The 25,601-nt window shown below is 46.6% G+C and overlaps 1 protein-coding gene across 2 annotated transcripts; it reads left to right on the forward strand.

The window, feature by feature from the left end:
• Positions 1-4,404: 4,404 nt before the first annotated feature.
• Positions 4,405-24,621, forward strand: LOC147612516 (UV-B-induced protein At3g17800, chloroplastic-like). Of its 2 annotated transcripts, none has more exons than XM_086783146.1 (4): positions 4,405-4,512; positions 4,644-4,803; positions 23,132-23,427; positions 23,515-24,621. In XM_086783146.1, the coding sequence occupies exons 2-4, from the start codon at positions 4,687-4,689 to the stop codon at positions 24,353-24,355; spliced, it is 1,254 nt and encodes a 417-aa protein (XP_086639272.1). In that variant the 5' UTR covers positions 4,405-4,512; positions 4,644-4,686; the 3' UTR covers positions 24,356-24,621. The 2 variants fall into 2 exon arrangements, with proteins under 2 accessions (XP_086639272.1, XP_086639271.1); XM_086783145.1 differs by having other exon boundaries at positions 4,413-4,526.
• Positions 24,622-25,601: the final 980 nt, after the last annotated feature.

A 25,601-nucleotide genomic window follows, 5' to 3' on the forward strand; every position in this document is an offset into this window, starting at 1 on the left:
TGCTTGAATTTCACTCATTCTCATCAATCTACTTTGAGTGTTGTGCTTCCATCTTTCTTTTCTTGCTTGCTGCATCTATGTGTGGGGTGGTTACTTTGATCTCCACTCCAATGTAGATCTACCCCATTCCTCCCTCTTCCAGATGCATCTGCTAAGGTGGGCTAGATAATACTTAAGGTAAACCCATTAGATCCACCCCATTCCTCCCTCTTCTAGCTATCCATCTGCTATGTGGGATAGATAATACTTAAGGTAAACCCATTAGATCCACGCCATTCCTCCCTCTTCTAGTTGTCCATCTTCTAAGGTGGACTAGACAAGACTTAAGGTAACCCATTAGATGTACGCCATTCCTCCCTCTTCTAGATGTCATCGGTACCTTCATGTTCCTAAGTTCTCCTCTTCCTACCTATTTTAACTAACATAGAAAATATATCCCTATACAAATGCTCATGGTCTTAAAGGAATCCAAGTGTTGAGTTTCATTGGCTTGCTTAATTTTTGCTTGCAAAATTGGGTGATTGTGTGCAAAGTGAAGCCTATGTAAGAGGTGTGTGAATGTGAAAGGCATTCAAGTGATGTGTGATGATGTGGGATACACTTTTGTGGAGTATATGATGATGTGGCATACACTTTATATGGAGTGTGATGATGCAACATACACTTTTATGGAGTGTGTGATGATGTGCACACAATTTTATGTGGTGATGTGGTGCACAATTTTGTGGTGGTGGGTGTGTGATGATGTGTCAATAATTTTTGGTTATGATGTGTCATGTAATTTTGTGTGATGACATGGCACACAATTTTGTGTCGTGATGTGTGACACAATTTTGGATGATGTGGCACACACTTTTGTGGAAAATGTGTGTGTGTGTGTGATGATGTGGTACACACTTTTGTGGAGTATGTGTGAATGATTTAAGTTTGTGTGGAGAATAAACCAAGCCTTCCACTCTCCTCTCTCCTTCACCCTTAGGACTATGAGTCTTCTAGTGCTTTCTCTACTCCAAGCTACGTAAGGAAAGATACATTCTCATATAACCCTTTCCACAAACCCACTCTTCAACCCCACACTTCCTCTTGCTATCCCTCTTCCTCTCACAAGCCCATTTCTCTCTTCTCTTCCTAGCTCCACATACTTGAGCTTCACTCCACACTAGTATGATATTTTAACCCCAAGCTTGCACTCAAGAGAAACTTGTGCTTGCACTCAATAGAACCCCATGCAAACTTTGTAGGCTCACATAGATCACAAATCTTAAGCAAATTCACAAACTTTTATAACTCCTTATTGTCCTAGCTTCTAAATCAATAAATAAGATGTAGGCACATCTTTGGGCATACATTATTGTCTTGGCTTCTAAATCGATAATTAAGGCCTAAGCACATCTTCAAACATACCTTAGTGCCATCTTAGCTATCTAATAATACAATTACCCATTTACATGAAGATCCATGTTTAGCCTTAGAAATGACACTTTTCACCATGTGGACTTTGTCTTTGGCACCACACATCCATGAGTTAGAGGCTATCCATAAGCTTAATCTCTTTTGCTGAAGCTTGGACTTTTACACATATTGACATTGTAGTTGATCCTTGCATCCTTGACGTGTTCAGCATCTTCTTCCTTATTGACCTTGTATAGCTGATTCTTGCATCCTTGACATGTTCGACATCTTCTTCCTTATATTGACATTTGACTTTCATTGAATCTTGATTCGTCAAAGCATTGATCAAGTTAATAGCCTCCAAGGGGAAGATGACCAAGGCATTAAAAGGCACTCAAGTTAGCCTTAAATTATGGTTTCTAAGAAAGTCACAAGCCATCTCCAGAAGGGGAGATTAATTTGAGCATAGGAAGATAACAAATCATGCCATGGAAGATTGGTCTAGCAAAATAGAAGCAATCAATTTACATGGTGGAAGAAGATCCTAAAAAATAGCATGAAAAATTGGCAGCATGGAAAAGGCCTTAAGAAGAATTAATGGAGTTGTAGATCATAGCTCTAGGAAGTGCAAAGGTAGTTGAATAAGACCCTAAAAGGTATGGCTTAAGCCTTAATGAGGTTAGAATAGCATCAATTGAATCATGATGCTAAGCACCACTATTTATAGAGGTTGACCCCAAAGGAAGCTGATTGAGGGGGAGCATGGTCATTTGTTTAATTGTGTGTTTGTTGGATGGTCCTTTGTTTAGTTTTGTGTTTGTTGGATGGTTCACTGGCAAAGTTTTTCAGTGTCAAATGTAAAAGGGAAGAGGTGTTGTGTAGTTGCGTTTATGCATCACCTCAACTAGACACATGTTTGATGCTAGTCACATGTATTGTATGGGATCACATTATTTGCACTAGAGGGTAGATCTATGCCTCCTACTCAAGTTGTACATAACTATGGTAGTTCTTCACACAGTAGTAGCATAGCTTCTTCACTACACAAACATCAATGGAAAGCTGTTTTAGCTCTCGAGATTCAGCCCAGATCCATTCCTATTAACCTAAAGTAGCTTAGCATAAGCAACCTTACATCATGAGACCTACAACATGTGCTCACAAGTCCATTCATTTGGTAGTTTCCCCATGACCTAAAGTAACTTGGCATAAGTGACCTTACATCATGAGATTTGTAGAAACATCTAAGCACTCTGGTTAACATGGTTTCACTTGCCCATCCTACCGTAAGGCACTTTTCCATCTTACCTTACATCATGAGACCTGCGGCGGGCGGCAACATCTACCCACTCTAGTTAACATGGTTTCGCTTGCCTATCCTACCGTAAGGCACTTTTCCATCTTACCTTGCATCATGAGACCTATAGCAACATCTACACACTCTAGTTAACATGGTTTCGCTTGCCTATCCTACCGTAAGGCACTTTTCATGTAACAGAAATTATCTTTTGTAAGATGGCGTTAGAATATATGAAGTGGCCTTGCTTTGTGCTTTTAACTTGCCAAATGGGGAAGTCTATGACTTCATGTATATACTTGCTTAGGCTAGACATAACGGCCTTACTTTGTGCTTAATGCCAAACGGGGAAGTCTATAACCATGTATTTAGTTGCATAGGCTAGACATAGTGGCCATGGATTATTTTTAAGTTATGGTCGACCAAGTGTAAAAACTAACTATTTGTATATAAGTTAATTTGTAATAGAAGAGCTCTCTATCATTTTCTGCCTACTCTCTTTGTTGAATCCTTGCTAGATAGATACATGTTTGGGTAGGAACGTTTATAGCATCTCTCATGAGCTTCCCCCCTCTTCCTCCACACCCATGCCTTTGGAGCTCTCCAATCTGGAGGATGTAGACGACGCGTTAGCACACCCATAACTGGTATGTTAACCACTCTGATTAACAACATGCTCGAGTAGTAGTTTGTTCAAAGGATTCCTAGTTATCTCATTTAGAGTATTAGGATCGAATCCTAAGGGTAACCTTAGAGGCATGTGTAAACAACCGTTAAAATAAACACCTTGTTCGTTGAAAGTGGTTTGAGAAGGCTCACCATAACCCATGTTTCCCAAAAGGTAGTTTCATCTGTGTAAAGGGTACATTTCTTGCGCACACTTAAGGGGTTGGTCACATGCATAAATCCTTACATCCTTTGTATGCCAAGGCACAAATCCTTTATGAAAAGACACATCAACAAGCATTAGCCAACAATAAAAGCAAAAAAGGTGAGAAGTCCCACACTTCTCTCCATTGATTTCTTGTACTATAGATTATAGATTATAGATTATAGATATGGAAGCACCACGTACTTTTTTAAACCAAAACTTCAAACATCTTGGCACAACCACCTAAATGAGAGGTCTACATATGTGTGTGTGTGCATTGATTTTTTGTACTATAAATTATTGATGATTAGATACGGAAGCACCATGTACTTTTTTAAACCAAAACTTCAAACAGCCTAGTAACCACCTAATGAGAGGCCTACATGTGTGTGTATATGCATGTATATGTATGTATGTATGCGTGCATACATACATATAAGTATAGACATTGTTGTGTGTATCCATATAGATATGAACGCACTGCACTACGTACTTTTTAAACCAAAACTTCAAAGGCCAACATATGTGTGTATGCATTGATTTTTTGTACTATAAATTATTCATTATAGATATGGATGCACCATGTACTTTTTTAAACCAAAACTTCTAACATCCTAGCAACCACCTACATGTGTGTGTGTATGCATGTATATGTATGTATGCATGTGTGCATACATACATATAAGTATAGACATTGTTGTGTATATGCATGGAGATATGGAAGCACCAGGTACTTTGTAAACCAAAACTTCAAACATCCTAGCAACCACCTAATGAGAGGCCTAAGTGTGTGTGTGTATGCATGTATATGTATGTATGTATGTGGATACATACATGTGTGTGTAATGTATACATGTATTTGACGTGGCAACAAAATTGGTGGATGGGAATGACTCGAGGATCGGATAGAGAGAGAGTGTAGACTTCTCAACTTTCTGTGGGCAGTTTCCAGGTGATTTTCAGACAGTAAGTTACACAAAGCTCTGCAGATTTATCGATTTGTGGTGTTGAGAGGGTTTTTGGTTAGACCCATCGCACTGTGAAAGCACTCGGTTTCCGAATTTTCCATTTTTCTGCTCGCAGGTTTCTGTCAAGAACGTAGCTTCAAACGCTCTTCTCTAATATAATGCACGGGGTTTTAACTCAGAGAAGTTCATCAGGCCTGAGTAATGCTACCTCGATTTCTCGCTTTTCTGAGGGAGTCATACACACTCCCTTCTGGGCGCGCAAAAGCCATGGCAAGGTACCCTCTTTGGCACACAGATTTTTTTTCAGTTGTAGCTAAATCAAAAGAAAATGTTTTTAGCAGACTTCATGCATTTTTAACAGTCACCCGCTTTTTGTAAAACATCACTTAGTTCTCAAGTCAAAAGAGTGCCTCTTTTTGGGTTGTTAAAAACCATGGGAAAATCTTGGGTCCTTAAGAACTCTGGAAAATGTGGTGCTTGCCTGCCATCAGAGACCACAGGAAAGGCAGAATGGTTCCTCCACCATTCAAGGTCCTGAGTAGCTGCTTGTTGTCAGAAAACCCCTTCTGACATGTCTCGACAGATTGTCCTGTCTCTTTCAAACGTGGATTTGCAGATGCTGCACAGATTTAATCATCTTCATAGTGCAGAATGTGACAGCAGCTTCTGGGGACCTTTATGAAGGTGAAAGGATGTGAGCCGTCTTTTTTCCTCCAGAAAAGGGCTTTCGGCTCTGCCAGGCACGTGTAGGTCCTTTCCCCCATTCATCCATACTCTTCAGTTTGTGATTTTGTGGGACAAGAAGAGTAAGAAGAAGATACATAATATGGTTTGTTTAGAAGCCATGGGAAGGCCCTTTGTGTTTATCTTTGTCAAGTGGTTGCAGGGAAAAGTTAAGTTCATAAAGTGTAGATTTTGGGACAGGTACGGCAAGGTATCTACTCCAAATATGGCCATGTGTAGGAGTAACTGGCCAAGCCGCCAATGTGTTTCAGGCAGACACAGAAGAGTATTTGCACAGTAAAGAACTTTCTTTAATTGACTATAGAAGTGGTTCAATTGACGTATAGCGACTAGTTTTAGTATTGTGGGAAGCCTAAAATTATGCATTATATGTAGAAGTTAGGCTCTTTCTCTGCCAAGCTTTAATGATGAAGTGTGACCAGTGATTTTGGGCTGCCTATTGGGGTGAATGGGTCTTGCATTCAAAACGTTAACTGTCTGCCTGCCTTGGGAGATGTTGTTTTGGGGCATCAACTGTCGGAATACGCAGCGGATATGAGTCAAACAACTGAGAGCACACGCAGCAAGACTCCACGATAAAGATGAGCAAACGCAAGAGAGAACGACCAGCCTGAAAACGCAGAACTGAGTGTGGAAGAGCAAACGCAAAAGAGAGAGAGAGAAGCTGTATAAACTCTGCTATATACAATAGATCCGGTACAACTACATGAAGTGGGGGTAGGAGTGGTATTTATAGCACCCCCCCATGCTGGTCGGCCAGCAAAAAGGCAGCCGACTGGCTGCTGGACAAGCTCGCGACTGCATACAAGCAGTCGGCCAGCAGGGGACAGTCGGCCAGGTACAAGGCTCAAGTCGGCCAGTACAGCTCCAGGCGGCCAGCAAATAACAGACCCACGACCATGAAAAAACAGGGAAAAAATACAGAAAGTGCGGAAAAATGGAGGAACACCTAAATGGGCGGGCACACCCACAACAGAGGCCCTTATGTGTAGTGTACAGATGAGAGATGACTGCGAACACCCCCTCTCAGCTCCTGGATGTGGAACCAACCCTAGTGAGCTGGAGTGCTACCGGAGCATCGCCTGAGGTAGAGCCTTCGTGAAGAGGTCTGCCGCATTGTCCTCCGTCGAACAAAACTCTAGCAAGATGTCATCAACAAAAAAACTTCTCACGAACAAAGTGACTATGGATGATCGTGGGTTCCTGCTATGGAAACCCAATCTCACCAAGCGACCTCTGCAACCTCACCACCTCGCAAGTAGCACCACACGCAGTCTGTAGAGGACAAGGCAATAGTTGGCTGCCTCTTGGTGCTCCATGAAACAGCTCCTAAGCCAAGGGTAAAACCATAGCGTGATGTAGATCTCCTCGTGTCGGAATCTCGTCCCCAATCTGTCACTCCAATCGTGGAGTCTGACTCCATCCGTCGTTCCCCCTCTAGTATCATAGAAGAGTCCAAGATCCTTCGTACCCTGCAAAAACCGCAAGATCCGCAATCTTGCATTCCAATGAGTCTTCAAAGGCGTCTGCATGAATGAGCTCAACAGCCCCACTGGGAAGCTCAAGTCCAATCTGGTGTTCAACAACCAAATAAATGAACCAAATCGCTTCCGAAACAAAGAGACATCAACCTGTGCACAAGGATCATCAACTGTAACTTTGGTATGCCAAGTCTTGGGAACTTGTGAAGACCATACAAGGCCTTCTAGAACCTGTAAACCACCCCCTTTGAACCCGGAACCTCAAAGCCTGGAGGTTGCTCAACATCCTCCTCCACTTGCAAGTCACCATTTGCCACTTGCTTGGCTTTCCTACAAGTCCCTTGGGAAAGAGCTTCCTCAATTGTAGGAGGCTCTTTGTCCCGAATGATACGAGACATCAAAGCATAGTTCACCTGTAAGGGCTCCTCTGACTGACGAATGAAAGAACTGGAATGTCCTTGCCTACTGCTGCCAACATCGGGCAAGCCATCCACCATTTGGTCCCAGAAAGCCTGCTGCAGCGTATCCACATTCAAGTGGTCATGACGAAACTGCCACACATCACCTAACTGAGAACCTGGAAGAGAGAGTGCCGAGAGTTTGTAGATTCCATTCTCCACTCCGCCTTCCCATACAACCGGGCTTGTCACTTTGCTCCATAGAGCAACAAAATGCTCCTCAAACTCCACCCGTACACAAGTCTTGCAAACCTCATGCACTAACAACAAATGAAAACCAAGAGATGGGACAAAAAGAACCTGGGAGAAATGCTTCCCCCCTCTGCCATCGGAACGATCTCTAACCTGCCCTCACTGTGAATAGGTATAGTAGACTCGTCACCAATCAGGATGTGACCTGTGTGCCTTCGAAGATCCCATAATGACTTCTATGAAGGAGTCATGTGCCTGGAAGCACCATCGTCTAGAATCCAGTCCTGAGTGTCCCTAGTAGTGAGTCCAACCACCTCCCTGCTCGAAGAAGATGAAACGCCAGTGTCCATAATCTCCAAGTGCACAAAAGCTGGAGTCTTCACGGTTATTGTTGAGGAATCTGTACCCTATTCGGGACTCCGCTTAGGACATGCTGAATGCTGAACTGCTGCATTTTACTGATGCAAGATGGCTGAAAGCTCATGTGTTGAGGCGTCTACTATTGTAGGAGGAAAACGCTGAGATGAGGAGGCTGAAAACTGCAATCGCTTGGCTCCTTGTGCTGAAGATGCTAAGCTCCTTGGCTGAATATGAATGAATGAATAGATGATTATGCAAAGCCTCTATTTATACTAGTGATGTTGCTAGTCTGTTGGCACTAGATGCTGGCCGATTGCTATATAAACATTAAATGCTTAATGATGATGCATAAATGCTGAAAATGATGGGAAAAATACCAAAAAATCCCTAGATAAATCCTGGATAATTCCTAGATGCTATAAGAGGTTCCTGAGGTTCATGCAATGGTCTAGATGCTATGCAATATGCAGGATGCTTTCTGATCTGATTGTATATCCATGAATGTGTCTCTTTAAGTGGGTTAAGGGACTTAGACTGACTGACTATGGCTGAGAATGACCTACGTAGCTCGTGCCTAACTTATCCTGGACTGAGGATATACAATGGGGTAACGGCGTACGACAAATATCATCCTGAATGGAACTAATACTGTACAAATGTTGCACTGCTGATGATGAGCCAGCTTGTCACCATGCACTACAGTGTAGAGTGCATGTGACAATCCATCCCTGCCAGCAATGCCTCAAAACTTTTGGGTACTCTCAAATACACAAGCATTCGATGAGATGGATGAAGACTGTGTCAGGTGAACCGTGAAACAAAACCAGAAGACCCTTTTTTTTTGGTTTTTTTGTTCGTCTATTTGTTTTTTTATTAAGAGGAACAAGCCCTTTTTATACAACTTTAAGGCAACTTCACACCTATATGTATATGGGATAACTCACACATGCACATCTTCTCTCTCCTTTCTCATTACAACCATGATTGCAATTCATATATCCAGGCAAACCACCCTACTACATATGGTACATATGTGACGCCAATGATGATTTCGATGACGAGGAACACATTCATGGACGAGGAGCATCCATGTAGCAAGAGGTTATTTTTATGCCATAAAATTTGTAGGCTCACTTATGAGGCAGAGGATAGAAGATAAACCATAATGCCAAATCAGACAGAGATAAAGAAAAGAATATCCACCACAAGATATAAAGAGAGGGAAAACTCCTGCGCTGAACACTTCTACCAGCATAAAACTGTTAGAAGTCATCTCCTGTCTAGATTTATACACCAGGGCCTTTGTTGTGGGTGTGCCCGCCCTTATGAGGTGTTTTCCCATTTTTCCCCCCACTCTCTGTATTTTTCCCCTATTTTTTCCCATTTTTCTGAGGCTTGGGAGGGCTGCCAGAGGGTGCCAGGAGCAGTACAGTGCTGGCCGACTGGATGTTTATCAGTCGTGGGCACTCTTACTGCTGGCCGACTGGTTTTGATCAGGTTTTGGCACCAGATAGCTGGCCGACTGCATTTATGCAGTCGTGGACTTCTTTTATCAGTCGTGGGCTTCTCTTATGCTGGCCGACTGCCCTCTAGGGGAGTATATATAGGTCCTCAGCCCCCATACCTCATTTGTATCATATTCGGGATCTTCTTGTGTATATCAGAGCAGAGTTACACGCCTACATCTCTCTCTTTTTGTGCTGTTTTTTCTGCCTGCGTTTTTGCTCGTGTTCCCAGATTTGGTCATCATCTCCGCTGCATATTCTGACATGGTATCAGAGCCTAGGCTCTAGATAGGTCTTGGGATTTGTGTGAGCAAGAGGGGGGCTGTTTTGTGGCTGATTGGTGGACTGTTCTGGACTGTTCGGGAAGAGGAGAAGCAAGAGGAAGGCGGGCTGATTTGCTGGACAGCCACTTGCAGGTATCAGTTCTTCTTTGTTCCCACCCACCCACCCTTTTCAGAGTACATCCCCGCTATGGCAGATCTGTTTGAGATGGCCGAGAGACATGTGAAGATCCCGACACTCCCCACGTTTCCGGTGGACCGTCAGTTGGACGGGAGCACCTACGGCATATGGAAGGTGATGATGGAATCCGTTCTGGAGTCCTACGATCTCGCCGATTTCGTCGTTGTTGGTGTTCCACGGCCGGAAGTAGAGGAAGGGGAGTTACCGTCAACCCGAAAGGACCGGGAGGCCCAGACGCAGATGTGGGATCGCGTCAACGCCAGGGTCCGTTCGTTTATTTTCCTCAACTGCACACCGCAGGTAATCAATCATGTCAAGCACATGACGCTGGCCAGAGGTATATGGCAGCATTTGGCCTCACTTTATAACAGGGTATCGCCCATGAAGAGGATTTCCTTGGAAGTACAGATGCGGGTTATGAGCCCTGCAAAGTCGTCGACGATGCGGGAGCATATTAACAAGCTGCAGGCTCTTCAGCAGGAAGTTCTTCAGGCTGGGAAGGAGATATCGTCAGAGGACATGGCCATCACGTTGCTGTCACATTTGCCCTCTTCGTACTCAGCATTTTACTCCTCTTTGATTACCAGTGGCAGGCTCAGCACCATCACGTGGGAGGAGCTTGTGCCCATGGTCCTGGACCAGGAGGAACGATTCACGAACCCTCCTCAGGGTGGAGGTTCGGAGGCCTTTATTGGCCAACGGTCGAAAGGCCGTAACTCGGGCAAGGGGAAGGCTTCATCGGAGAAGTCTTCTGAGAAGATGTCCGACGCTGACCGCGAGAAACTAAAGGCAGAGAGGACCTGTAATGATTGTGGCGAGAAAGGCCACTACTGGAGGCAGTGTCCCAAGCGGAAGACCGAGAAGGGTGAAGACTCCTCAGCAATCATGAAGACTCCGGCTTTTGTGCACCTGGAGGTGATGGACACCGATGCTTCATTTTCTTCAGGCAGGGAGGAGATTGGAGGATTCTCCGCAACGGATACTCGGGAGTGGATTCTCGATAGTGGTGCTTCCAGGCACATGACTCCTTCCCGTTCCGGTTTACAGGATCTCTGCAGGCTTTCTGGTCATATTCTTACTGGGGATACGTCCACTATCCCAGTTCACAGTGAGGGCAGGATGGAGATAGTTCCCGATGGCAGAGGGGGGAAGCTTTCCTCCCAGGTGTTGTATGTTCCGGCACTAGGTTTTCATCTGTTGTCAGTGCATCAGGTTTGCAAGACTGGCGTACGGGTGGAGTTTGATGAGCATTTTGTTGCTCTCCGGGACAAAGCAACAGGCCAAGTGGTTTGGGAAGGTGGAGTGGAGAATGGAGTCTACAGGCTTTCAGCACTCTCTCTCCCAGGTCCTCAAGATTGTGATGAGTGGCAGTATGGTAATAGCTACTCAGGTGTGGATACGCTGTAGGTGCGGGCTTTCTGGGACCAGATGGTGGATAGCTTGCCAGTAGATGGCAGCAGTTGGCAGGAACTTTCCAGTACTGAGGTTGGTAGTTCTTGTGTTCGTGAGTCAGAGGAAGCTGAACAGGTCACTTATGCTCTGATGTCTCGTCGTGTTCGGGACATAGAACCTCCAGTAGTTGAGGATGTTCTTTCCACGGGGACCTTTCGGAAAGCCAGGCAGGTGACAGGTGCTTACTTGCAGAAGGAGGTGGTTTCTCCAGGCTTTGTGGTTCCGGATTCAGAGGGGGTGGTTGACAGGTTTCATCAGGTTTCCAGGACTTGCTTGTGCACCGTAACAGGTGTTGATCCTTGTGAGCAGTGTGATGTCTCTGTGACTCAGAAGCTGTATGGTTCATTGATCTGGTTGATGGACACCGGATTGGACGGGAGCTTCCTGATGAGGCAGTTGAGCTCTTGGTTGCAGATGTCTCTTTGGGAGGCAGGATTGCGTTTCCTGTGGTTTCTGCGGCATGCGAAGGATCATGGACTCTTGTACACAGGAGGGGGATTGTTGGATGGAGTCCGACTCCACGGTTGGAGTGACTCAGTTTGGGGAGGAGATCCGGACACGAGGAGATCTACTTATGGCCCAGGAGCAGTTTTATGGAGCAGGAGGAGGTTACATTGCAGGTTTGGGCTTCCACTGGAGGAACCCATGGTCATCCAGAGGCACTTTGTTCGTGAACAGATCGTTGCTGATGACATCTTGCTGGAGTTCTGTTCGACGGAGGACAGTACGGTGGACCTCTTCACGAAGTCGCTCTCAGGATTTGCTCAGGCGGCACCCCAGCTCCCAGTGGTTGGTCACACAGCCAGGAGCTGAGAGGGGGTGTTAGAAGTCATCTCCTGTCTAGATTTATACACCAGGGCCTTTGTTGTGGGTGTGCCTGCCCTTATGAGGTGTTTTCCCATTTTTCCCCACTCTCCGTATTTTTCCCCTATTTTTTTCCATTTTTCTGAGGCTTGGGAGGGCTGCCAGAGGGTGCCAGGAGCAGTACAGTGCTGGCCGACTGGATGTTTATCAGTCGTGGGCACTCTTACTGCTGGCCGACTGGTTTTGATCAGGTTTTGGCACCAGATAGCTAGCCGACTGCATTTATGCAGTCGTGGACTTCTTTTATCAGTCGTGGGCTTCTCTTATGCTGGCCGACTGCCCTCTAGGGGAGTATATATAGGTCCTCAGCCCCCATACCTCATTTGTATCATATTCGGGATCTTCTTGTGTATATCAGAGCAGAGTTACACGCCTACATCTCTCTCTTTTTGTGCTGTTTTTTCTGCCTGCGTTTTTGCTCTTGTGTTCCCAGATTTGGTCATCATCTCCGTTGCATATTCTGACAAAAACTACCCTCTATCCTGAGCACTGCTAATAGAAGCGTGTGTGACCAACATCTCCTGCATATCCATGAGGAAATCACTAATTGCATAAACTTGAATACCCTGTGAAGTCTGTTAGAAGTCATCTCCTGTCTATATTCATACACCAGGGCCTCTGTTGTGGGTGTGCCCGCCCTGTATAAGGTGTTTTATCATTTTTCCACACTCCCTGTATTTTTCCCTATTTTTTCCCATTTTTCCTAGTGGTGGGGAGGGTTGCCAGAGGATGCCAGGAGCACTCCAGTGCTGGCCGACTGCATGTTTATCAGTCGTGGGCTACTGGGCTGCTGGCGGACTGGAGTTTCTCAGTCGTGGGCATTCATCTGCTGGCCGACTGCATTTATGCAGTCGTGGGACCATTTTCAGTAGTCGTGGGCACTTCATATGTTGGCCGACTGCTCTTCCAGAGATGTATATATAGGCCCCTTGCCCCCACCACTTCCTCATTCAGTTTTCTCGGGATCTTGTGTATAGAGAAGAGTTTACACACCTATCTCTCTGTGTTTCTTGTGCTGATTATTTTCTGCAGTCTGCTTGCTCGTCTACCCAAGTTTGGTTATCATTTCCGCTGCATATTCTGACAGGGCACTGATGCCCTGTCAGAATATGCAGCGGAAATGATAACCAAACTTGGGTAGACGAGCAAGCAGACTGCAGAAAATAATCAGCACAAGAAACACAGAGAGATAGGTGTGTAAACTCTTCTCTATACACAAGATCCCGAAAAACTGAATGAGAAAGTGGTGGGGGCTGAGGGGCAATATATACATCTCCATGTGAGCAGTCGGCCAGCTACAGATGGTGCCCACGACTGAAAAAATACCCACGACTGCTGAAAAAGCAGTCGGCCAGTAATCTGATGCCTACGCCTGAGCAAAGCAAGTCGGCCAGCACTCCTAAAGCCCACGACTGATGTAGATCCAGTCGGCCAGCAATAGGGTGCTCCTGGCATCACCTGGCAGCCCTCCAACCACTAGGAAAAAATGGGAAAAAAATAGGGAAAAAATACAGGGAGTGTGGAAAAATGATATACGGGCGGGCACACCCACAACAGAGGCCCTGGTGTATACAAATAGACAGGAGATGACTTCTAACACCCCCTCTCAGCTCCTGGCTGTGAAACCAACCCCAGGGAGCTGGAGTGCCGCCTGAGCGTAGCCTGAGGTAGAGACTTCGTGAAGAGGTCCGCCGCATTGTCCTCCGTCGAACAATAAAGTAGCAAGATGTCACCCGCCAAGATCTTCTCACGAACAAAGTGATACTGTATCTCTATATGCTTGGTCCGGGCATGGAAAACCGGGTTCCGAGCAATAGCTATACAACTCTGGTTATCACACTGGATGACTGTGGGCTCCCTCTGTGGAAACCCAATCTCGCCTAGTAGCCTCCGCAGCCATACAACCTCACAAGCAGCACCACAAGCAGCTCGATACTCTGCCTCTGTCGAAGAAAGGGCAATAGTTGGCTGCTTCTTGCTGCTCCAAGAAACTGCTCCTGAGCCGAGGGTAAAAGTGTATCCTGAAGTAGATCTCCTCGTGTCTGGATCTCCTCCCCAATCTGAGTCACTCCAACCTTGGAGCTTGACTCCATTCCCTCCTGTGTAAAAAGAGTCCCAGATCCTTCATACTCTGCAGATATTGCAAGATCCGCAATCCTGCGTCCCAATGAGTCTTCAATGGCGTCTGCATAAAAGAGCTCAACAGCCCCACGGAGAAGCTCAAGTCCACTGGTGTTCAGCAACCAGATCAATGAACCAACCAACGTCCGGTACTGCGAGGCATCAACTGGCTCACAAGGATCTGTAACGTTTAACTTTGTGTTCGGGTCCATCGGCGAAGTAATAGGCTTGCAGTTCTCCATCCCAGAGGCCTCAAGCAACTCATGAACATACCGCTGCTGAGAGACGAAAAACCCCCTCTGGGTCTGCCAGATCTCCAATCCCAAGAAGAAGTGGAGTAAGCCTAAGTCGGTCATCTCAAACTCCTTTGACAAGGCAGCCTTCGTCACTCCAATGTGCTCCACATGACCGCCGGTGAGAATGAGATCATCCACAGAAAGGATGATAAGGGTGACCATGCCGCGTTCCCGAAAGAGATACAGGTTCGGATCTGCAACCGATCTCTGAAATCCAGTCCGAATGAAGAAGGAATCAATCTTCTGATTCCAAGCCCTCGGAGCCTGCTTAAGACCATACAAGGCCTTACGTAACCTGTAAACCATCCCTTCCGATCCTGGAACAATAAAGCCTGGAGGCTGCTCAACGTACACCTCCTCCTGCAGGTCACCATTAAGGAATGCAGATTTTACATCCATCTGGTACACGGGCCACCTCTGAGAAGAAGCAAGGGCAAGAACGGTCCGAATCGTGGTCATCCGCGCTGTCGGTGCAAAGGTATCCTCGTAGTCGATGCCTGGCCGCTGAGCATAACCCTTAGCCACGAGCCTGGCTTTGTGTTTGTCCACCGACCCATCAGCCGCGTACTTGGTCTTAAAGACCCATTTGACACCAATGACTGACCGCTTCGACGGCCTCGGTACCAACTCCCATGTGTTGTTCTTCTCGATGGCATCAAGTTCCACCTGCATGGCTTCCCTCCAAGTATCCTGTGAAAGGGCTTCCTTTACGGAAGTGTGCTCTTTATCCCGCATGATACGAGACATCAGAGCATAGTTCACCTGAAGAAGCTCCGCCGTGTTGCTTTTATCTCGGACTCGATGTGATCTTCGAGGGCCGTCCTTTGTGGTCCACTCGGAGGGTAGCTCCGTGACACTTGACTCCCGAAGGGTGTCTAACAACCACCTAGGTACTCGAACAGATCGTGGAGCCTCCTGTGGTCGCGGGGGCTCAACTCCAGCTGCGGGCTCAACCTCCTGTGATGACTGAGGTGGATCAACTGGAGTGGTAGACTGGGAATCATCATCAGACTCCTCTGGATCTCCAAGAAGTGGCGGCTCCTCGACAGTGGATGCTGGAACATGCTCGTCAAAGACCACATCCCGGCTGACAACAATCTCGTTCCTCTCTGGATCATACAACCTGTATCCCTTGGAAAGAGAGTTATACCCCACAAATACCAGCTTGCGGGACTTGGAGTCAATCTTCCCCCTCTGCTTCTTCGGAATATGTACATACGCGTCACTCCCAAAGACACGGAAGTGCGAGACATCGGGTTTCCTGCCAAAATATGCCTCAAATGGAGTCATATGGGGTACAGAAGTCGTCGGAGAGCGGTTAATGGTATGGACAGCTGTTGCCACAGCCTCACCCCAGAGTGGACGAGGAAGATCACGATGCTCCAGCATGGTCCTCGCCATCTCTACCACAGTCCTGTTCTTACGTTCAACAACTCCATTCTCCGAAGGCGATCCAGTATTGGCCAATTCCCTCTTGATGCCATGATCTGCACAAAACCGAAAAAATACAGTCGAGGAGAATTCACCTCCTTTGTCAGCCCTGAGAGTCTTGACCTGAAATCCAGACTCTTTCTCCACCATCACGTGCCAATCCTTGAACCGAGCAAAAGCTTGGTCCTTCTGTGAAAGAAAGTAGACCCACGTGAATCTGGTACAATCATCAACAAGTAGCATGAAGTAGAGAGATCCTCCCAAGGATGGTATCTGCTGTGGTCCACACAAGTCAGTGTGAATGAACTCCAATGGTTTCGAAGCCCGCCTGGAAGCCTGCTTCGGAAAGGATTCCCTGTGCTGCTTACCACGTATGCAAGAACTGCAGCGTCCTTGCCTACTATCAACATCTGGCAAGCCAACCACCATCTGGTCCCGGAAGGCGCGCCGCAAAGCATCCACATTTAAGTGACCAAAACGAAAGTGCCACAAATCTCCGACTTGAGAGCCTGTCAAAGAGGAGTGCAGAGAGCTTGTAGATGCCATTCTCCACACCGCCTTCCCAAACAACTTTGCCTGTCTCACGGTCCCTTAGAGCAACTGAATGCTCCTCAAATTCCACCCGAAAGCCAGTCTTGCATACTTCATGCACTGACAAAAGATGAAAGCCCAGAGCAGGGACAAAGAGAACACGGGAAGCATGCTTGCCCCCCTTGCCGTCGGGAATAATCTCCATTCGGCCCTCACTATGTATCGGAATAGTGGAGTTATCGCCAATAAAAATACGACCTGACTGCCGTTTCAGATCCAGGAAGAAGTCACGGGATGGAGTCATGTGCCTGGAAGCACCACTGTCGAGAATCCATTCCCGGGTATCCTTTGCGGTGAAGCCAACTGCCTCCTCGCTCAAAGATGATGAAGCATCGGAGTCCACCATCTCCAAGTGCACAAATGCCGGAGTCTTCGCAGCTGAGGCTGAGGAACCAGCACTCTTCCCTGTCCGCTTAGGGCACTTCCTCCAGTAGTGGCCTTTCTCGCCACAATCATTACAAGATCTTTCGGCCTTCAGCTTCTCTCGTTCTGGATCAGGCTTCTTCTCGGAAGACTTATCTGGTGAAGCCTTCCCTTTGCCCTTGTTGGTATATCGGCCTTTCGACCGTTGGCCAGTTAAGGCCTCCGAACCTCCGCCGTGAGGAGGGTTCGTGAAACGTTCCTCCTGGTCCAAGACCATTGGCACAAGCTCCTCCCAAGTAATGGTGCTGAGCCTGCCACTCGTGATCAACGAGGAATAGAAAGCAGAATACTGACCAGGCAAGTGGGAAAGTAACGTGATGGCCATATCTTCGGATGATATCTCTTTCCCAGCTTGAAGGACTTCCTGCTGAAGGGCCTGCAGCTTGTTAGTGTGTTTCCGCATCGTCGAAGACTTTGCAGGGTTCATAACCCGCATCTGCACTTCCAAGGATATCCGCTTCATGGGTGACACCCTGTTGTACAAAGAAGCCAAGTGCTCCCATATGCCTCTCGCCAGCGTCATGTGCTTCACATGGTTGATCACCTGTGGTGTGCAATTGAGGAATATAAACGACCGGACCCTGGCGTTGACACGGTCCCACATGTGTGCCTGTGCCTCTCGGTCCTTCCTCGTCGATAATAACTCCCCTTCCTCAGCTTCAGGCCGTGGCACCCCTTTGATAATAAAATCAGCAAGGTCATATGACTCCAGTACTGACTCCATCATGACCTTCCAGATGCCGTAATTGGACCCGTCCAACTGACGATCCACTGGGAACGTGGGGAGAGTCGGAATCTTCACGTGCTTCTCAGCCATCTCTAGTAAATCTGCCATCTCGGAGAGTAACCTGAAAGGGTGGGTGGGTGGGAAAAATCTGAAAATCTGAAAATATGCAAGTGGCTGTCCAGCCCCTTTGCCCGCCTTCCTCTTGCACCTTCTCTTCCCGTTCAGCCCGTAACAGTCCACCGATCAGCAACCTGTTGCTCCCCCTCTTGCTCAGAAAAACGCCCAAGATCTCCTAGAGCCTAGGGCTCTGATACCATGTCAGAATATGGAGCGGAAATGATAACCAAACTTGGGTAGACAAGAGCAAGTAGACTGCAGAAAATAATCAGCACAAGAAACACAGAGAGATAGGTGTGTAAACTCTTCTCTATACACAAGATCCCGAAAAACTGAATGAGAAAGTGGTGGGGGCTGAGGGGCAATATATACATCTCCATGTGAGCAGTCGGCCAGCTACAGATGGTGCCCACGACTGAAAAAATACCCACGACTGCTGAAAAAGCAGTCGGCCAGCAATCTGATGCCTACGCCTGAGCAAAGCAAGTCGGCCAGCACTCCTAAAGCCCACGACTGATGTAGATCCAGTCGGCCAGCAATAGGGTGCTCCTGGCATCACCTGGCAGCCCTCCAACCACTAGGAAAAAATGGGAAAAAAATAGGGAAAAAATACGGGGAGTGTGGAAAAATGATATACGGGCGGGCACACCCACAACAGAGGCCCTGGTGTATACAAATAGACAGGAGATGACTTCAAACAAGCCCTAGGCTCTAGTCAGATCTTGGGCGTTTTTCTGAGCAAGAGGGGGAGCGTTAGGCTGCTGATTGGTGGACTGTTTTGGGCTGAACGGGAAGAGAAGGTGCAAGAGGAAGGTGGGCCAAGGTGCTGGACAGCCACTTGCAGGTTTGCAGATTTTTTTTCCCACCCACTCACCCACCCTTTCAGGTTACTCTCCGCGATGGCAGATTTACTAGAGATGGCTGAGAAGCACGTGAAGATTCCGACTCTCCCCACGTTCCCAGTGGATCGTCAGTTGGACGGGTCCAATTACGGCATCTGGAAGGTCATGATGGAGTTGGTTCTGGAGTCATATGACCTTGCTGATTTTATTATCATCGGGGTGCCACGGCTGGAAGCTGAGGAAGGGGAGTTATTATCGACGAGGAAGGACCGAGAGGCACAGGCACACATGTGGGATCGTGTCAACGCCAGGGTCCGGTCGTTTATTTTCCTCAATTGCACACCACAAGTGATCAATCATGTGAAGCACATGACGCTGGCGAGAGGCATATGGGAGCACTTGGCTTCTTTGTATAATAGGGTGTCACCCATGAAACGGATATCCTTGGAAGTGCAAATGCGGGTTATGAACCCTGCAAAGTCTTCGACGATGCGGGGAACACATTAACAAGCTGCAGGCCCTTCTGCAGGAAGTCCTACAAGCTGGGAAAGAGATATCATCTGAAGATATAGCCATCACTTTGCTTTCCCACTTGCCTGGTCAGTATTCTGCTTTCTATTCCTCGTTGATCACGAGTGGCAGACTCAGCACCATTATGTGGGAGGAGCTTGTGCCAATGGTCTTGGACCAGGAGGAACGTTTCACGAACCCTCCTCACGGCGGAGGTTCGGAGGCCTTAAACTGGCCAACGGTCGAAAGGCCGGAATACCAACAAGGGCAAAGGGAAGGCTTCACCAGAGAAGTCTTCTGAGAAGAATCCTGATCCAGAACAAGAGAAGCTGAAGGCCGAAAGATCTTGTAATGATTGTGGCGAGAAAGGCCACTACTGGAGAAAGTGCCCTAAGCGGACAGGGAAGAGTGCTGATTCCTCAGCCTCAGCTGCAAAGACTTCGGCATTTGTGCACTTAGAGATGGTGGACTCCGATGCTTCATCATCTCCGAGCGAGGAGGCAGTTGGCTTCACCGCGAAGGATACCCGGGAATGGATTCTCGACAGTGGTGCTTCCAGGCACATGACTCCATCCCGTGACTTCTTTCTGGATTTGAAACGGCAGTGAGGTCGTATCTTTATTGGCGATAACTCCACTATTCCGATACATAGTGAAGGCCGGATGGAGATTATTCCCGACGGAAAGGAGGGCAAGCATGCTTCCCGTGTTCTTTATGTCCCTGCTCTGGGTTTTCATCTTCTATTAGTGCATGAGGTATGCAAGACTGGCTTTCGGGTGGAATTTGAGGAGCATTCAGTTGCTCTAAGGGACCGTGAGACAGGCAAAGTTGTTTGGGAAGGCGGTGTGGAGAATGGCATCTACAAGCTCTCTGCACTCTCCTCATTGACAGGCTCTCAGGTCGGAGATTTGTGGCACTTTCGTTTTGGCCACTTAAATGTGGATGCTTTGCGGCGCGCCTTCCGGGACCAGATGGTGGTTGGCTTGCCAGATGTTGGTAGTAGGCGAGGACGCTGCAGTTCTTGCATACGTGGTAAGCAGCACAGGGAATCCTTTCCGAAGCAGGCTTCCAGGCGGGCTTCGAAACCATTGGAGTTGATTCACACTGACCCAGATTGGACTTAAGCTTCTCCGTGGGGCTGTTGAGCTCTTTTATGCAGACGCCATTGAAATCTCATTGGGACGGAGGATTGCGGATCTTGCGGTATCTGCAGAGTACGAAGGATCTGGGACTCTTTTACACAGGAGGGAATGGAGTCAAGCTCCAAGGTTGGAGTGACTCAGATTGGGGAGGAGATCCAGACACGAGGAGATCTACTTCAGGATACAGTTTTACCCTCGGCTCAGGAGCAGTTTCTTGGAGCAGCAAGAGGCAGCCAACTATTGCCCTTTCTTCAACAGAGGCAGAGTATCGGGCTGCTTGTGGTGCTGCTTGTGAGGTTGTATGGCTGCGGAGGCTGCTAGGCGAGATTGGGTTTCCACAGAGGGAGCCCATAGTCATCCAGTGCGATAACCAGAGTTGTATAGCTATTGCTCGGAACCCGGTTTTCCATGCCCGGACCAAGCATATAGAGATACAGTATCACTTTGTACGCGAGAAGATCTTGGCTGGTGACATCTTGCTACTTTATTGTTCGACGGAGGACAATGCGGCGGACCTCTTCACGAAGTCTCTACCTCAGGCTACGCTCAGGCGGCACTCCAGCTCCCTTGGGTTGGTTTCACAGCCAGGAGCTGAGAGGGGGTGTTAGAAGTCATCTCCTGTCTATATTCATACACTAGGGCCTCTGTTGTGGGTGTGCCCGCCTTGTATAAGGTGTTTTATCATTTTTCCACACTCCCCGTATTTTTCCCTATTTTGCGTATCCTTCAAAACCTGATTCACCCTCTTTGTTTGCTCATCAGACTGAGGATGATCAGCAAATTCCTCCCTCTCCGAGAATCATATAAGTATCACGTATTTTAACACTCTCATCATGAGTAACATTAGGGAATACACTCATCAAGACCATGTTCAAAACAAAACACCTTGATAAAACATATCAAGCACGTGTTCAAACCAGAACACCACTGATAAAACCCTCTAGTCTGAGCCAATATCTGTTAGTGCACATTCATGCAACGACTATGCAATAAGTCGTCGGCCCTTTACCACGGTTGATTGCTCCTAGACTCATACCTTCAAGTTCTAAAGCCTAAGAGAAATTCAGGCATCTAGAGCCTATACTAAACATGACCTAGGAGTCATATGCTCAGCATAATCATAGGTAATTTTGACCAACCAAATGGTCTCTTGGTGTCCAAATGCATATAACATTTCACCAAGATTTGATACATTCTCTTTGCTGAGTGACAGACCGAGGACAATCAACAAGAGTAGCAACTCAACCTAACCAATCAATGACTATTGAAGTGTCCAAAACTTCTAGTTTCAATTTCCTTTCAAACCCTATGTTAAGGTAATCAATTGTGCTCTTCTGGGACCGGGCAGATCTAGAATAACCCCAGCAGTCAACACATTGAAGCTTTAGGAGCAGTGTATCCAGAATCAAATCTCTAGGATGCACAAGCAGGAAAAGCAAGGAACCAAGTGGAATGACTTATTTTGGAATTTTTTGGAGAATGAGCTTGTAGAGGATTAGAAAGAGATGCAGGCACTAGATGCAACTTTGACAACCGTAGAGTTTAAAGACGGAGGCATAGAAGTGGAGACTTCACATGAGATTGAAACTCAGCAGAAGGGAGTTTCAGAGGTTGCTTCTAGGAGAGGAAGTCGCATTGAAGACTGTTTCCCATGTAAGGAGTGTAGACCGGTGGGCGAACTCAAGTAGTAATGTTGGTAGTGGTCAATTTAAAGCAAGCTCATGAATCATTCTTTGAAGACCAACAATTGCCTGAAGTGCAGATGCCAGAGGTAATGGATCTTTTTGAATCTTGTACAGAGAAGGATGAGGTCAACATGGCATCGGTTCTCGAACCAATTTGCGAGGATACTATATGGGTCTTTCCAAATCCAAAGCAAAGGAGGATGAGACTGCGAGTGATGCAGCAATTTTATTGGTGATTGAGTTAGAGCAAGAGCCTACCAATCGACAAGGCCGGTGAAGCAAAAGAGGGTGTAGCAAAAGTGCATCATGTGTCCTGGTGCTCCAAGTTTAACAAGAAGGGATTCCATGTACACACCTTAATTCGGTGTAACGTGGATATGCTTCCCACTTGAGGACCTACTATCAGATTCCTATATAAAGTCAGGTCATGGGTCATTTGAAGGCAACAACGTTAATTTCTCTTGTGCTTAGCGTTTATCACAATCAGACAAATTCGTTAGTCTGTCCAGAGGGCCCCACCAAGCCAGAGAGTCGACAAATGACTGATGATGACAAACTAGACCTCGTGATCCTTTGCTTTTATGCAAATGGGTGTTATGAGAGAGAGGGTGGTCTCCCTCCAGAGATTCAGACACCCCCCTCGTCAGAGATCCAAACCTGCCAACTCTAGATCCAGGGCATTCTTTGGCACCACAGAGAGGCACCAACACATGTATTGGGTATTGTGGCCTTGAACTATGTGCATGCAGAGGATGACAGATGATGAGCCTGGACACATGAGGGTGTTCTACTTACTTCATTGTATACACGGAGCCTGGGTAGTGCGTAGGCCCTTATTTTCTTTTGATGGCTAGGTTTTCTTTTTCATGTTGTCTTGACACCCAGTTTACTCATGGATCATTTCTAAAATCTTTTTGGTCTCATAGACCCTTGGATTTTTTGTAGATGTTAATGCAATCTCTCTCTCTCTCAGGAGTATATGTTCAACAAAGGTTTACATGCATGGAAGCGCCCTTACACATTGTAAAATTATGTTAGTTCTGACTAAAAAGGTGGTCTTTGCAAGCGGGCATGACATGTGAAAATCATACCATTTTGGGGGAAATATTGCTATGATGAGTAGTTCAGTCAATTCTAGCACTGCCCCTTCAGGCTGATATTGTTACAAGTGATTTTTGGTCTCATTTTTTATGCTGGCAGACCCTTGGTTTTCAGAGAAGGTGGTTGGAGAAACATGTGCCTAGTAGGCAGACCATAGGTAATGTGAGATCCGTCGTCGTGAAAGCAGATGCCACAACTAATGACAGTGGTAAGCGCATTGCTCCACTGAGACCGGAATCACCAACTGGACAGTTTTTGGTCGAATTACTGCACAGTCACCCCCACCTCTTTTCTGCTGCTGCTGAACAACAACTGGAGAAGCTAGCAGAAGATAGAGAGACTGCGGAAGGCAAGGAACACCCAATTACTGCAGGCAGCGAGCTGGTTTTGTACAAGTAAGGACTTGAGCCACTCTTGTTTTAATGATGCTTTTACTTGCCTTTTGTTTTTACAGACATTTTCCAACTCCTATTTTGTATCAGGAGGATAGCAGAATTGAGAGCGCAAGAAAGGCGTACAACAGTTGAGGAAATCATGTATGCACTTGTTTCCCAAAGGTTTCTGGAGGCTCAGATCTCAATGATACCTAGTATACCTTCACTTTTAGGAAACCAAAAAGTAGACAATTGGCCTGCACAGGACAAGGAGCTCGAATCTGTGCACTCAAGCGAAGCACTAGAGATGGTGTGGGAGCACTTGGCCTTTATCCTGGGAGTGAAAGGTGCATCAGAATCTCTTGATGGCAATATTATGGTACAGATTGGTAAGCTCCACATGGGCCAGGTCTATGCAACTTCAGCAGTCTATGGCTATTTCTTGAGAAGGGTGGACGAAAAGTTTCAGATGGAGAAAACGATGAAGGTTCTTTCCCCACATTTGTCTGAGTCCGAGCAGTGTGTACAGGGGTCAAGAGATGCCAAAACGAGCCAAGATGATGTCTTCACTTCGGAAGTAGTTTCTGCCATTTCAGCTATGATGGGAGTAGGTGGGTTGAATCAGGATATAAGTTTCACTGGCAATGGGCAATCCACCAACCTCTTGCGGAATTATGTGATGTCTTTTGAGGCTGATACTTTGTACCGCTGTGCTACTATTCGGTCAATGGAAAGTGCTAACGTCATTGAGAAACACACTGAAGCTCTTTTTGGTAAGCCAAATTTATCAGATGACCCCATGGCTACGGGAAAAGAAAATGCCATGATTCTAAGCCTAGCAGGGCTCAAGAGGTTAGTTTTAGAGGCAGTTGCTTTGGGAAGTTTCCTTTGGCATGCAGAAACATATGTTGACAATCATTACAACATTGTGGTACCTGAGATCCAGTAGAGTGGCCATAAACACTTTCTGTGGTCTTCAAGATCACCTCCCTTTTTTGGGGGTTCGCCTCCCACCGGTATGCTAGTCACATTCCACCTGACAAACCCATGCAATATATACCAGTTAACTCAGTGAGGGGGCGAAGCACAAGTTTGCCTCTCTTTTGTGATTTTAAGCTTGATTTCATTTGAGGGGAGAGCTTGGAACACTTGTGTAGTATCTTGACATCTTTGTGAGTAAATTTAAGAACCTGTACAGCTGTTTTTGTCGTTCTTGTAAGCTTTTCTCCCCGAGCTTCATGCTATCAAGGAGTTAAACGTTAAGAATCTTATGGAGTTAAGGAGCTGAACCATAGAGCGTTTGAGATCCCCCCCGCTGTTTATGTTCTCCAAATCAAATGTTTATGTTTACAAGCAGGCATCCAATCCATGGTAGCAGTCATGTCTTCTTGTCTATATGCTGTCACTGAATGGCAAGTGTCTTGACTGCAAGGGTGTTTGTAAACAAGCAAAAGCAATTAGGGACATTCTCTGAAAGTAGTCGGTCAGTTGTAACTACCTAATTGTTCTGGAGAATTGCAAGAGTAGGAAAGTCATTTATGACTACACTTACGAAATCAGATTGGGACGCACCCCCCGACCCCCCCCCCCCCCCCCCCCCCCCCCCCCCCCCCCGTGGGTTTATTTTCTTGAAACAACAAACAGGAAAATTCTCCACATCTCGGACGTGTGTTGCCATGAGGTGCAACTTTACTATAGAGAGCCTTGTGCTTAAATTCATGACATGTTCATATTAATCAGAAGCTGTTCCCGCATTTGTTATGTCTTCAATTAGAGCTTCCTGAGCTTAATGCTAAGAGGAAGGTTATAATCTTTTGAGGTTAACCCAACGTGATTAATAGTGCAATTAGGGACCCTTCCCTTGTTTATGCTTTGCATATAAAATGTTGTATGTTACAAGAAGGCACATCCAATCCACGGCTTTAAATGTTACTGATATTGTGTCATGGATGCTGCTTCTCCATGAGCTTTGTTAATGGATGGCAAGGGTCTCTGAGTGCATGGCTGTGTCCAAGCAAGCAAAGCAATTATGGTGGTAAATGTTAGAGCTTCCTGAGGTTCATGCCAACAAGGAGAGGAGGGGCAAGAAATAAAGGAGTGGTATGCACTAGCAATCACTTCCTCTCGTCGTAATTAATGATGAAGCACACTCTTATTTACCCCTCTTATGTGCATAGAATGGTTGCCTAGCCATG

This window comes from Cibotium barometz, chromosome 45, assembly GCF_041138505.1.
Source record: "Cibotium barometz isolate CiBa-2024 chromosome 45, ASM4113850v1, whole genome shotgun sequence".
Lineage (NCBI taxonomy): Eukaryota > Viridiplantae > Streptophyta > Polypodiopsida > Cyatheales > Cibotiaceae > Cibotium > Cibotium barometz.